Source organism: Scophthalmus maximus, chromosome 7 (assembly GCF_022379125.1).
Source record: "Scophthalmus maximus strain ysfricsl-2021 chromosome 7, ASM2237912v1, whole genome shotgun sequence".
NCBI lineage: Eukaryota > Metazoa > Chordata > Actinopteri > Pleuronectiformes > Scophthalmidae > Scophthalmus > Scophthalmus maximus.
Window position 1 is genome coordinate 9,105,570 of NC_061521.1, and position 14,883 is coordinate 9,120,452.

A 14,883-nucleotide genomic window follows, 5' to 3' on the forward strand; every position below is an offset into this window, starting at 1 on the left:
CCGTAAAATGAAGCCAATGTGGAAGTGCGTGAAGCCTGTATTCTCAGGAATCACCAGCGTGGAGCGACTCCACTGGTTGCATCCTGTTTGTATTGAAATTTGTCAGAAAATGACTACTTCTCACTTGATTCATAATGTTTTCCTGGGGAGTTTATGGTCTCAATCTCACGATGTTCATTTTGTAAATTGTGGTCTCATTTAGAGTAAAAATCGTAGATAAAGCACCAAATATATTGGAGCGTGGATGCAGTGTGATTGACAGCTGGTGCAGACCAGTCAGTGCAATGATGCAGGTGTAGGTGGGCGCTTAGTGGACGAGCTCTCGGTCAGAGTCACCCCCGCTCCTCTGTCTAATTCCCAAAAAACAAGATGGCGCTGGTCAAAATGCTATTTTGCTATACACAAAACAATGGGTGACATCACGGTCGATTGCCACTTGTTCTTCAGGGATACAGTTTCACCGAATTGTTGACATCTAACGTCCTAATTTTTGTGTCATCGAGTTGCTTTTGAAGAACCGAGTCGAATTGTATTCAATGACAAATGAAAAGCGGCATCATATAAGCTATAAACACATTCTCAATTCAGTAAACTTGTGGCTAATGTGTTAACTTGAAGCAGATCTACTTGTGCTACTGTTAGATTATGTTTCAGCATGTCAGAGTGTTTATCACAAGAGTAAAATAAGAGATAAGCTGTTTTGAGAGATGCAGTGGAGTTACATTTTTAAAATGAATTTATTGGTGGTATGTTAGGAACGTTAACACTCATTGTAATTGAGCACACTCACAGCCCAAAGCTGATTGTAGAATTGTCCCATTTATTTGTTTACAGACGAGTACATCCTTTCTCACATGGCTGGCTAAAGGTGACATGGAATGTTACAGTAAGAGTTGTTTTCTTGCATAAAATCCTCACTGCTGAAAATGTTTCAAAAGTCTAAGTATTTTTTATTTTTAAGATCAACATAGCCCCAATTTGTGTCATTTCTTTCCATCGACATCACCACACACCCAGAGGCAACACGGCAACGTATTTCTTTAGTTGTTTTTTTTTACCTCTGTAATTAACACAGGAGTCCAGCCAGTCTGTACGAGAATGGAGGGGGGCAAAGGCATTATCAGCTCACATGACAAGCATAGGATGATGCGAATGAAGGGCGGGGTCATTGACGTGGGCTGAGCGAGCCTCGAAACTGTTCACTGTGGGTTGCTTCATGTCACCGTAGATGGGTCTCATGAGAAGTTCATGTCCGTGCACTTGTGAAGCACATGGGTGGAGAAGACACATTCAAAGACTTCTTCATAATAATAAAAAAAAACAAAGAGCTCAGAGCCAGCCTGGTCAGGACTCGCCGTTCTGGACTCTGGAGACAGGTGGCTGCATAAAGTCTTTAAAGGGCCCAAGGGCCTCTTTCAGGGCTGAGCTTACTTCAGACGAGGAGCATGTAATGCACTCTACCAGTGTGGGGTACAGGGCAATCACCTGAGCCCATGTGTTTCCATCCACTGCAGGTGGTTACCAAAAGAATCGCAGAAGAGAGGGGGAAATAAAATAGGAAGGAGGGTTGGGGATGGGAGGGAGAGGAAGAAAGAGAATATGAACTTTGACAGAAGGCAATCAAAGAAGTCATTTTCTTTGTAAAATTCCCCGAGGCATATGGAAATGAGTTTTGTTCTGAATAAGGGGCAATGTAATGCAAACATTTTGAAGGGCACTTCAAAAATGTAATTTCACGACGTCTCCCTCCAGTCCATTGCAGTTAAAAAAAACACACGTCTTGTAATTGACCTTGCTGGTATCATCAACAGTTCTACCCAGATTGGAGATAAAACTCATGTGAAAAATAGTCCCAACTGTACTATGACACATTTATCTGAAATTAATACATGATAAGGTACGGTGGCATTATTGTATTTTTTATAGTCCCCCCCAATTACGTCTCCCTTTTCCAATTTCTATTTAATCCTCGACACAGTTTGATACTCACCATTTTCAGGCTGTGTCTTTTTAAGTGAGTCCATCAAAGTGCTGACAGCTTTCAAGACAAAGATAATTTCTGTCACTTGTTGCCTACAAAAAGACAAAGACCCTCATTAGGAACAAAGATGTAGTATATAAAACAACTTGGGGACAAGTGAAGAAAAAATGAGAGAGGGTGACCATCAACATCTAATTTAAATGATTTCTGTTCAAAACCCCCTATTATAAGTGAAAGTATGAACATGTCCGTGACAGAATAAGTTAAAATTGAACTAACAAGTCAATAAAGAAGGAAGTCAACAAAGTTTGTGGAAAAGCTGACTGAAGGTTTGAAGGACTTCACATAATCATAGGTGAACCAACCTGCTACAGAGGACTTAGTATGAAAATGTTGGGGGTATTTAGCTTTGATAGGAGACAACATGCCACATGTTGCTCAAATGATTAAAATAAACAAGAACCAGAAGATTATGACCTAAAATGTATTATACCTGAGAAAGATTAAGTACTTGTTTGGCACTTTAATTTAAGTCGTCTGATTAAATCAAAAATGAAACCTCAATCTAACTGTATGAAGGTGTTTACAAGTTGTCAGATTTCTGTGAGCAAACCAATTTCACTGAAAAACTATTTTTAAAGTTTAGCTCTTTCACACACCAATAGTATTCTATTGTTAAAATTTTTGAACAACACTTGACATCTCATTTTCTGTACTAATGATGCAATGTCCCGGCCATCATTTAACTTCAGTCGTGTCTTACAAAAAAGAAAGAAGAGGGCTGCTGTAAAGAGTTACACCCAACACTAAAACACAGTGTATTAAACTGGATAAGTAACGTGGTTTTGTGTAGTTTACAAAAGAGAAAAAGAACAATGCATAAGGATCCATCATCGGACTGCATTGCAACATCTCAGTGGTGAAATCATGGTGCTGACAGTCTTCAGTTTGAAGCTGAATTCCTGATGAAAACATGTCCCAAAATATGTAAAAGAAATTAAAATAAGCTTTTGCAGGTGCCCCTTGTTGTACCGTATTCACAGGTGTATGGAAAGGAGTACCTTGGCAGGGGGCAGCGTCCGCTCAACCTCTCATCCTCCACATAGCGACGGAGGACGTCCTGGGACCTCTTGAGGAGCACAGAAAGCGCCATACGAGAGATGTACCCCTCCTGCGGGGTGGACACCTTGTTGCTGAAGGAAAACTGCAGCAGCGTCTCAAAGCACACTTTGGAAAACTCCTCCCTCATCCGCACATCGACCTCCGCCTCTGTACAGAGGAAACCATGTACGTTTTAGACACGAGGCAGATTCCACCCTCAAGAGTGATTTACAATGGAGGGGACAGGCGGGGTTTCACTGTCTTGCTCAACGCATGACGAGTTCGCCAGGAGCCATTGTTGTTGTTGAGCCACAGAGAGCTATTTTGCAATGAAATTAAAGACTCAACAATAACAGTACGATTCCTGCAACAGCTGTCTAATTGTGTTCTGCCTGCTGTCCCAGTAATGGCAGAGCTACAAGTAAACAACACAGCTGAAATAACTTTAGCTGCCAAAGTCACATCTTACCTGTGAATGAGGGAGACTGTGAGTGAATGGAACCTTTATTGAGCATAGTCATGATCTGGCCAACAAAGTCTTTGGGGATGAAGTTGGCAAAAGGTAAAATCTCTGTGCTGATCAGCTGGACTACCTAAAATGAAGAAGACAGGATACAATAGTGATGCAGGCAAGCTCACCAAATCCTGTTGACATGCTGGGGGAAAAGTGTTTACCTCTACGTCCACGGCTTCATTCTTCTGAAATTCCTGGATGGACAGGTTATCTGGAGGTGTGCTACGGAAGTAAAACCAAAACATTAAGCTTTGTACTCTGAATTCTATAAACATCCACATGTAGACTTGATATGAAGTTTTTCTGAATCTGTACCTTTTGGTAAAAAGAAAGTCTTCAAAGGCATTGGCCAGCTCTGGCCACATAGTGTCGAACTTCCCAGACGAGGCATGCTGGCGAGCCACCGGCAGTCCAATAGACAAAACCTTGAGCAGGGACGAAACTGCGAGCTTCCAGGTGCTCTCTGATGGACAGGCATACTTCAAACCCAAGGGCATTCTCAAAGTCTAGAGTGTGAAGGGGAAACAATTAGAAAGAGACAAAAAATTATACATCACAGGTCAACAGAAAATAAGACCTCAAGATAAAGTCTATACAATTAATTGTTGTAACCCTGAAAGCGACGTTGAATTCCTAGATTTGCTATCAAAGCAGTATTTGAAGAAGACATTTTTGCACTGGGCAGAGGTCCGATTCAAGTTCAAGTTCAGGGCCGTTTACTGCACTGGTGTTTCTGGGAGGTATGTCTGTTGTCGTCGCGGACTTGAGTGAAAAGACAAAAGACAACTTTTTCTTGTATTTATACATGTATTTATACACTGATTTTGTTTTTGCCTGTTTTTGTATTCATACTACTAGGCATTTATGGGTTTTAGTCTCTTAGACTTGTGTTTTACATGAACTGGACACACTTGTACCCCTCTGTGTGTATGTGTGTGCATGTGTATATGTTTTGGTTGGGTTTCGGGTGTTGATTTTTTCCTTTTGTTTATATGCTAATCCAAAAAATTCCAATAAAAAGGAAATGAAAAAAAAGACAACTGTTTTTTGACCTATCAAAATGAGATTATATTGGTTTAAAATAAATAATCACTACATCTTTATGATGTCAACGTAGGTACATCTATTCTTTCGCTTCTCCGCCGCATTTAAATATCTGCCACCGTCAGAGGAAACGGAAATACAAATCTACTGTGCAACCAATTACACTGCGATCTCTTACTGCCCTACAACACAAGCTGCAACCATAGCTCCTTTATGGCTTGTTGTAACGATGGATGTTAACACCAGCAGTTATCAGAACCCTGCAACACCATTATATATATAATGATAAAATGTTAACGAGTAGCCAGGCCCAAGAGAAGGAGCACAAACACCTGAAGGACGCACCTAAAGCACGTCCGCACCCTTTTAGAGCGTAACACTAAACTCTGCTGCTGCAAAAAAAATCTTGACTGAACAGTCCATTTTCGTTGAAAGAAGTCGTCGACCTCCCTGAGGCCCTGAGCAAAATTCTGCTAACGAGCCATGTAAACTATTTGCCACGGAGTCACAGCTGACACCCCAGTGCCCCCGCTACTATCCTCCCTGCTTTAAAACAGTTTGCTCCATCTGTCAGTCTCAGAATACTTTGACCTATACAGAACAACAGTATGTACGGACAAAACAATATTTAGTATACGGAACATTTTCTATAGAATCTAAAGATGAGTGAATATTTGGCATTAACATAAAAACATCGATACATTGTTTGCCATTTTGCAATAGTCCAGAGTCACGTTGTGTGTTTTAAAATTGTGTGCGCCCGTGACAGATACCATCATGCCCGTATATTGTCTGTGTCTGTAGTGAAGCTAACCAGCCATTAAACAAAAGCATGGTTTACGGAGGAAAGGTGGCTGGAAAGAGGACATCTTCAAAGTAGATAAACCACCACTCATCAGACGAGGTGGTCTACAACAGTGGTTCTCAAACTTTTCAAGTCACGACCCACCAAAATAATCAGGCTGGTGATGAGTGCAGCCCCCGTCTGATCAGGTGGTGAGGCGGAGGTGTCGGATGTTTCTCTGCGCCATAATTCTTAATGTTATGATAAAGTTATTCTCAATTTTGACTGTTTTATGAGAGAATAGAGAATATTAAGTGAGTATTTTCTCACTTAAATCAAATGAGCATGATGAACATGATGCGTCCCCTGAGCCGCCTTGAAGCTGGAGTACCCCCAACTCATGAGCACAGACTGTGACTCTTACAAACACACTCAAAAACATCCATTCTAAAGAGGATCTCATCACTGGAACAGACAATTTAAAGTAAAAATAATTCAAGTCTACAGTATATCATGTTATTTTGAATAAATCATTTTTCTGCACAACAATCTGGCGATCTCGTGTCACCCCCAGTTTGACTCACTTACCCCCACCTACAATGCCGCCCGTTCATACCTGGCATTAGCATGCATCTTGATCCGATCACAAGTGAACAGGTCTGACTAAGTCAGTTCGCACCTGGCATTAGGAGTTGTGTCACCATGGAAACTGTGGATAGCCCATGCTAGTAAAAAAACTAAAATACCTTTATGATGTTCTGCAGAACTTTCTCATTGATGACAGCTTTGTGGCATGCCGTTTTGTGGTACAGGTCCACCACTACCTCCAAGGAGCGCTCAGCAAAGGGCACATAGTTTAAGGCAACCCATTCCGCCTGCAGGGGCAAGAAGATTTAACAAGAGGAAATAAAACAAGAAATGGCATTAGTCCAAAAAACTATTATGCATATCTTTTGGCAGAGAAACACTGAAAGCAGTCTTTAAAGGCACACTTTGTATAAGTAGCACACAATTAAGTTACACTCATTATTAGTCTGCTTTAAAGGTTTGTTAAGCGTATACGAGTACAGCTGAAATATTATAGCCAAACAATTTACATGATGCTTACAAAGTGTGTCTTTAAGAAATAATAAAACAAAACCACATGTGTATATGAACGTCCCCCCCAAAAACACACACGATCCACTGAAAATGAAACCGCACAGGGACTGTGCACAAAGAGGCATAACCACCAGTTAGGCAGGCAGAGAGGGGGGAGCATGGAGTGAGTGACAGATGCAGATGAGACATGAGAGCCTACCATGCCTTGTGATATATCATATACCGCAGAGGGTAGGTGGTCACCATTCAGCACAGTTTAGTACAACTACAGAGGGGGCTGAAGGAGATGATGGAACTCACCGGTGCAAACAGCTGGATCTAAAATGGTTATCCAGTGAGTCGTCCCAAGAAACAGAACGAGAGAAGATTGCAATTAAACTGGTGTTTTTAGGTTGGATCAAATTTGCAGTTGCATGTTTGGTGAATTAGATCCGATTATCAGGACTTATTTAGGGCAAAAACACTCACTCCTAGCACCGAGGACATTTGTGGGGAACGCTGAATAAAAACACTGCACATAACATGGGGGATTTAGGGATTTAGTTTGACCCTCTCACTCAAACCTATTTAAGCAGAAGCAGATCATCAGGATTTGAGGCATGCAAACATTTTTTTTGCATAATTGTACAAGCCTGCCAGTTAGATCAAGACAACACCCACAATTTCACTGAAGAAATAGTACATAGTAACCAGGAGTAAGACAAAATAAATAATATTTGTGTTTTTATTAATGAAGGAATTTTGCTCGAGCTGAAAAGTAATTAAAAATTTCTCTGACTTTTGAGGGATATGAGGAAGATATGGCCCAGGGCTGCTAATGGGGGCCATGACAGGGGCTTCATAAGGAATAGACAGTAAAGAGGAGGAGGGGTTTGCTTCATGAACATAAAAGAAAATGGATGATCTTGTTGAGGATGGCTGAAGAGAAGGGTGATAAACAACTGTGTACACCATCCACCATTGTTATTAAACAAACTGTACACAGAAATAAATTGCAAATGAAAACCAAGCAGTTGAAAGGCCAAGTCTCCGCCCCCCTACCTGGTTGTATTTGGCATTGGCCACGTGTTTGGTTTCCATCCTGCCGTACTGAGGAGGCTTGCAGGAGAACTCCACGAAGAGTAGCAGCTGTTCAAAGATGGCTGGGTACATGACCTGCAGGTTCTCGGGGCCCACACAGATGGCCTGCAGCAGGGAGGAAAGGTAGGAACAAACACTGCTGACATCCACCACATGACTGCATATTGCATAACTTAGCAGACTGACTGCTTCATGGGCAAATGGGAAGGAAAGACTTGAATAAATAAGGTTTTCTTTTCTTAAAAGACATGAAATTCATGACTGGAGTGGCCTTCAATCTATTCAAGGTAAAAGGCACAAAGAAAAATATATGTTCTAATTATATTAAGTCACTCAAAAGGAAATTCCTTCAAGTTTCAGAAGGTATTATTTTACAAAGAAAAACTTTAGCTGGTCTCCTCGTCCACCATATGTGTGTGTATATATATATACATATATTTATACAACCACACACACACACACACAGACGCGCACACACAAACACGTTTTATTATATAATTTGAGAAATTGTGTCTCAGACCCCTTGGCCACCAAGACAGTCCATTTGGCTCTCACCCTAATGCTATTTTAGACACTGCATGATGTATAACATATATCAAATGCCATTTTGCTTTCTGACAATACATTTCCTTTGCCCACCTTCTGCAAAACATCCAGAGCGGTGAGCACAGCTTCCTGCAGGCTGGTGAGCACTGCTTCAGTGTAGGAGGGGAGGATGAAAGGCGAGGCATCACTGCTGATAGGCACAGACACAGCCCCGTGGAGGATGACCCCCAGCTTCTTCAGATCCTCCATGCTGAAGTTGGCCTTGATGTGCTGGTAGAGAGCCGGGAAAATCTGGATCAACGCCGTGAGGAAGGGCTGGCTGGGGATAAAGGAGAACTTCTCTGTCGGCCCACTGGGCGGCTTCGTGCAGTCCGTTCCCGTTCGATACCACGTGTTCCACGCTGACCACCACAGCGCCGAGTCCTCCAACGCGGACTCCTCCCCCGGGGGAGGGGCCTGCAGTTCAGCACCGTTGTAGCGCGTCAGCCGCTCGACGAGCGAATCCGAGCGCACCAGGGGTCTGCCGGGACCGGAAGCTGAGAGGGGGTCGATGAGCACCGGGGGGACGCCCATAGCAGCAAATGCATCCCCTGCTCTGTCCGAGTCTTTCACAGGTGTCACAATCTGTAGGATCTCTTGAAAGCTCTTGAGGGCAGCCAGGGACACTTCGTTGTTTTTGCTCAGAGCAGCCGACTGAATGTGGTTCAGCAAAATCTCCCAGGCCTCAAAGAAATCACCTGCAGATAGACAGCAAAAAGATGATAGAGTTATGAGCCTGTTGGCGGTATGTAAATAAAGTGTGACAGTTATCACTTTGATATTTGAGGTTTCTAAGCTACATTACATTACTCACCACAAAGTCGCATCTATGACCACAGGTGTATCTGGCTTCCTTGTTGTATTGTTTTGTTAATATGGATATTAGCCTATTTTCAATGAGTTACAGTCACACTGGCAGGCCCATATACTGAATTATATTGCCAGCAGGTTATTAATTTCACCTAGGTCTTTTGAAGGGATGGCAGGTTTGATTTTATATGCAATAGGTTGTAAATGTGCTGGAAATGAATCACCTTTTGTAATTTAGCACTGGCTAAAATGTCTTTCAGGGGGATGAGAGTAATTAATGAGGAGCTCCTGCTCTATCATTCCCATCTCCCTGGAATATTAATCCTGTCCGCATTGGGTTTAATGGGACTTAATAGGCAGTAATATACCAGCACAAACAGCCAGGATGTTTCTGGACTTTTTTGTACACTTGGCACAGATTTATGAGTACATTTCAATATGTAATTTTTCCATTATTTACTATTCTGTGGAAGCGGTGATTAAACTGCAGCCACTGTCTACCATATGTGAAACGGCATCAGAGACTGTGGCTAAAACGCAGATTATGAGGGGCTCACCTAATTGCTGGAGGAGATACCGCCGCGTGTTGAAGATGCGTGCCACCCCAGCTAGCGTCAGCACCCACGTCTCTGCCCACTGCTTTTCCGCTGTGTCACGTGAGTGGTGGATGAGGATGTTCCCGCCGCCGGACTCGATCTTCTCCTTGTCCGCTGTGGTTGATGACGTCCTCACGCAGTCCAGAAGGTGGAACAGCACCTAGTGGTGACACAGATATAGTTCAGCCAGCAGCAATTTCTGCCACAAAGAGAAAACTGGTGCATAGTGCAAGTATCAGATCATCAAAGAAAACACATTTCGAGCTGTTAATAGAGCAATTTCAATCAAGATAACAATCACAGTATCAAGTATACATTTTAAGTAGTCATAATAAAAACTAATTATGTCCTTTATATTGCATATATTTCAATTTCTTTAGTTTTATACAACGTTTCGTTTTGCCTTACTTTTGCACTATTTAGAACTTATTTATTGTATATATTACTTATCTTTTGTACGTATCTCTTGCACCGTGGGTCTGAGAAAAACATATTTACGATTCCTCTGTATGTCTGGCACATATTGCAGAACTGACAATAAAGATGACTTGACTTGAGTAGTTTAAACTTTTGAAATATTACAGACAATTGGAGAAAATATATGCAAACAACATAGATGGTGGCCTGCTCAGGTATAATTGAATCAAATGAGGCTGATAAAATCTTGCAAGCTACCTTCCAGACCACGATATGCCATGTTGGCTGCTGCAGCAGCGTCCCGTGGGCAGCGATGGTGGAGAATAAAGTCTGTCCAGCGCTTTTTCGCACAGCGGGCCGCGGGTCGACACACAGCTCGCCCAGCTTGGCGTAAAGGCACAGCCACAGGCAGTCAAATGGAGGGGCAGGGTGAAAGGGCCTGTTCAGGGTCTCTCCCTTCTCCTTGGCCTGCTTCTGCAAAGCTTCCTCCTCCTTCCCCAACTCCTGTGTGATGGCTTCGCCCCTTTGGAAGAAGTAGTCTGAAATGTTCCACTGTGGGTGGAAAATGGGAAAAAGGGTATTATTGTATTATCACAAAGTAATCATGTAATCTCACAGGATTTGAAACACAAGATAAATATTTCCGCAAACCACAGAACAATACAAAGATTTGCATGTCCTGAATGATGTACAAGGTATCAATAAAATGTCAGTGCAGCAGTCAAGTGCAGTAAAATTAGATACAATAGTGCAAAACAGAGAAGTATGTGATATTATTACTGTTTAATCACATTAAACACAATGTTTTAGTTTTACAACATTTGTAAAAGAAAGGACATTGCAGGACATGCTATGCAAGAGTAGATCACAAACTAAAAGTTACAAGACAATCTGTTGTCTCACCAGAAGGCCGATGGAGGTGAGGCTGATGTTGAGCTCCTGGTTCTGCAGGCCGAAGCTTCCGGCTACATCCACTACGATCTGGAGGCAGGTGCAAGGCATGGTGGGCAGGAAGTCTGTCACCACCAACTGCAGGCACTGGAAGGCTGTTCGGATCAATGACTCGCTGCAGGAAAACAAGACAACATGGTGCACACTCTGGTTGAATTTGTTGCTTGAATTACTTCCGGTGCAACTGTAACTACAACAGAGATTAAACGTTTGCGTTTTGCGCGTCTGTGCTCTCACCCTTGATCATTGCGAATGGCTCCTATGACACCCAGCACGAGGGGCCAGCCGGGCCCCAGGCTGTCACCCTGGCTCTGGAGGATCTGCAGGACACTCTCCAGCTGCTTCTGCCGGATGTCTGCATGCAGCACGTTGGACAACTCCTTCAAGGGGCTCAGCAGCAGGAGCTGAAGCCGCTTGGGGACATAAAGATGGGAGCCCATTTGTTAACTGTCAGACAATTGTGTGCAAAAATGTAATCCTCACTATGTGAACTTTGCCTTTGAGATTAATATACTCAAAATTCAGAACAGTTGAATGTGGTAAAGTCATCTTTTATTTTATCAGGTTTGGGGAGATACTGATTATTTTGTAATGTATGTAAACTTTTTGTGACGTAAAAGAAAAAACACTTCACTTGTATTATTGTATTTGATGATAGGTGCTTGAGAAACTCAAAAAGCGCATTTTCATTTTTGCAAATTTAATTTGGGTGCAAGGTAGAAAATAGATATTCAATTTGTGCCAGTTAACCAGATAATATAATCCTCTGCCATTTCATAACAACAAGAGAGCCATTATATTTATGGCTCTGTGCTCTTCTAATAACCTTGGTTCATCTGCCCTCTTCTAGATAAGCACTACACGATTCCTTTAAGGTCTCTTTTATATGTTTTATATGACACAGACTGTGACAACCTTTCATATTTTAGAATTCCGCACACATGACTTTCACTGTATTTTTCATCACATGCACGTATACTGTTACCAACCAGATTCTGGGCCAGTGGAGGGTCGTGTTTGTAGGCCAGGCCAGCTTTGATGAGCGCCGTCAACGCCTCAGCCCCCCACTCTCTCATCCTGGAGTTCGGGTGCTGGCAGACCTGCGGGATGTATACACACAAATGCAAACGCATGCAAGGAACAACTGAAACGAGGCACAGGCTGATCAGAACAGTGTTTCCCAACAGTGGTCACCGGTGGCGGGTGTGGAGAAAAAAGTGGGTGAAATAAACCACAGACTGTTTTTTTAGAGACTGGGATCCCCTGTGATAATAATAATAGGATATTCTGACAGACCTTGTAATCATGACAGAAAGTACAGACGCTCCCGGAGAGGCCAGGCTCAGCAGAAAAAAAAGGAGTGTGGTACAAAACATGTCGTCTGCTTGAGTAAACCCAGTAATAAAAATATATATTTTAGCTAATATTATATATTCTGTATATATTATATTTAATTTGGTCTGATCTTTGGTCTAAAGGGAAATAATGATAATACAGGCAATAATGCATAATGTATTATTTATAAGGCATTGCCTAATGCCTTATATTATATAAAGTCACAATGAAACAATGGGGACATTGTTGTCATTTTTCATTAAAAAATGATAGAATTACAGAATTTGAATTTGAAAAAGCCTGCGAATAAAAAGCTGAGCAGCATTTTATCTCGTCGTAAAGTAAACTTTGCAGGTGCAGCTTTAGATTCCTGCTTCTGCGACAAATCAAGAGCTTCACATTGCAAATGGCGCACAAGAATGAAAAGAATCAAACACAGGCAGCAGAGCAAATCCACTGTGGACACATTCTGTTACAGCAACCTCTCAGCTTCAACATGTTGTTGCCAAATGCAAGGGAGAGAGAGCACAGATTTGAATAAAAAGAGAGAGAGACGAGCAAGCCGATGATTAAGGAGGAAGAGACATTTTAACTTACCTTCTGCAAAACAGACGGATTGCAAAAGAGAGGGGAGACAGAGAGAAAATGTGAAAGAAAACCTCCGAACCCTTTACAAACATACAGTATATACAAAGACAATCCCCTTATATGAAAACGGGGGGATCTGACAAACAACAAAAAAACACTGAGCACCAAGGCTCAAAAAGTCAGCTGAACATTCTACAGCTATCAGTTTCACCAAAATACACTGCAACCATGAGAAGAGATCATGACTCTGATTTTAATGCAAAACCATAATTAAATCTCTCAGCTCTTCTATAGCTCGTTCAGCCATTTGCCTCCTTCATGACTAATCTGCTGGACTCCATGTTGCTGCTCGCAAGCTATAATTTCTGTTTTACTTTAGAGGCTTGTGTGCTCCAGATTCCATGGAAAAAGTGGCATTATTATGAGAGCCTCAGTAGCTGGGTACAGAAACCAAAAGGGTCGAACAGAAGAAGGCAATTATTTTAACATTCTTTGGTTAGCCTTGGAAAAAGTGACAATTACCGTTACAGCTCAGAATTAAACTCAAAACAAATTGGTTTCTGGTGTTTATGTACAGGTCAAATTACTTGTATATGCACTGAACAAAGTCAAATGAAGTAATTTGATCGAGTAACCAGTAAAACAAAACGCCCTTTAAAAGTGTTAGTGATGATATTGCTGAAAAACCTTGGTTGATAAAAATCACACCACGGTACCGGACTGTATCTCGTCACTGAGACTAAATAAACTGAAGTGTGGTGATTATGACAGTGTTTTGGTTCATCTCCCCTTTCAGGACTAGCTCTGAGTAAATGTGCTTAAGAAGTGCTTTGTGATATTGGGCTGTATTAATAAAAATGTGCCATGACATGGTACCTCAAGTAAGTGGCCAGTCAGAGGCCTCCACAGGATCTCGATACGATCCATGTTGACGAGGCCAGTCTCCAGGAGCTTGGCCACCGCAAACAGAGACGGCTCCTAAAAGCAAGACAAGAAAACAGAAACTGAAGGGTGAATACTGGATAACCTGCAGTTTCACCCTGCTGGTTGAATAAACATGTGGTGGTGAAAAAAGAAGTATTACCTCTGACAATTTCAGCAAAGAAAAAAGTTTCACCAAGTATTATTATACTATAATAAAATTTACCTTGTTGTTTCCATAAGCCATTTCCATTGCTTCCAGGGAGAGTGAACACAGAGCGTTGATCAGGTGATGCAGGGACACGTCGTCGAGGTACCTAGATTAAACAAAAAAGTCGCATATTGCATATTGAAGAATTCTGATTTCTAACTGAAAACATTTTTAAACAAAATCCTTATTCTTCAGGTGAGTCCATTTACTCAAAAAAAAAACGCAGGAAGCTATTCTCAAAAAGCCTCTACTGGACAACTATTAAAAAGCATTTGGATGCATATTTGGAGTTTCTATTCAGAGTGTTTGTTTTCACAGATGAAACACTTACTGTGAGCTCTCAAACAGTCTGGACAGGATGTTGGAGATGACGGGCAGATCTGTCATCACTGCTGTGGTCAGCACCTGTTCAGGTAAAAGACAAAACACGTATCCAGTTAGCTCATCACCAACGACTAGGTGAGACCGAGCATGACAAGCACACAACTTCTAAACAAACAAAAACATCAACAACTCACCGTACTGGGTCCCTCCACAGCTCGGCCAGGCTTCAGGGCACCGCCCAGCCCCGGCTTCAGTCCCAGGATCCACACCAAATGCTGAGGAAGAAAAGTTAGAGGCTGAGGGCGAGTAGAAAAGAAACTAGATCTACAAAGAAGAAAGTGTAATGGGGGAGGGTGGGGGGCTAGGGGTATCAAGAGGTGGGTTTTAAGACGTGACTGAAAGGTTGTGAGGGAGTCGGAGTCACGGATCTCTTGGGGGAGGGAGTTCCAGAGCCTGGGAGCAGCCCTGGAGAAAGCTCTGTCTCCAAAGCTGCGGAGTTTGGTTTTGGGGGTGGAGAGGAGACCGGCAGAGGTGGATCTG

At 42.2% G+C, this 14,883-nt stretch overlaps 1 protein-coding gene across 4 annotated transcripts in view; it reads right to left on the reverse strand.

Moving 5' to 3' along the window:
• Window positions 1-800: 800 nt before the first annotated feature.
• mon2 (MON2 homolog, regulator of endosome-to-Golgi trafficking) overlaps window positions 801-14,883 on the reverse strand; it is a 33,716-nt gene continuing 19,633 nt past the window's right edge. Inside the window, exons 17-36 of one of the 4 annotated variants that reach the window (XM_035642514.2) lie at window positions 14,538-14,618; window positions 14,351-14,424; window positions 14,035-14,125; window positions 13,764-13,865; window positions 12,897-12,899; window positions 11,954-12,064; window positions 11,202-11,377; window positions 10,917-11,079; window positions 10,272-10,565; window positions 9,558-9,756; window positions 8,245-8,888; window positions 7,567-7,710; window positions 6,826-6,843; window positions 6,171-6,299; window positions 3,912-4,102; window positions 3,758-3,818; window positions 3,552-3,675; window positions 3,043-3,250; window positions 1,991-2,073; window positions 801-1,508 (exon numbers count right to left, since the gene is read on the reverse strand). In XM_035642514.2, coding sequence (XP_035498407.2) covers window positions 1,345-1,508; window positions 1,991-2,073; window positions 3,043-3,250; window positions 3,552-3,675; window positions 3,758-3,818; window positions 3,912-4,102; window positions 6,171-6,299; window positions 6,826-6,843; window positions 7,567-7,710; window positions 8,245-8,888; window positions 9,558-9,756; window positions 10,272-10,565; window positions 10,917-11,079; window positions 11,202-11,377; window positions 11,954-12,064; window positions 12,897-12,899; window positions 13,764-13,865; window positions 14,035-14,125; window positions 14,351-14,424; window positions 14,538-14,618 — 3,060 coding nt within the window. In that variant the 3' untranslated portion in view covers window positions 801-1,344. The remainder of the gene's footprint in view (window positions 1,509-1,990; window positions 2,074-3,042; window positions 3,251-3,551; window positions 3,676-3,757; window positions 3,819-3,911; window positions 4,103-6,170; window positions 6,300-6,825; window positions 6,844-7,566; window positions 7,711-8,244; window positions 8,889-9,557; window positions 9,757-10,271; window positions 10,566-10,916; window positions 11,080-11,201; window positions 11,378-11,953; window positions 12,065-12,896; window positions 12,900-13,763; window positions 13,866-14,034; window positions 14,126-14,350; window positions 14,425-14,537; window positions 14,619-14,883) is intronic. The other 3 variants (XM_035642515.2, XM_035642516.2, XM_035642517.2) reach the window with 3 other exon arrangements.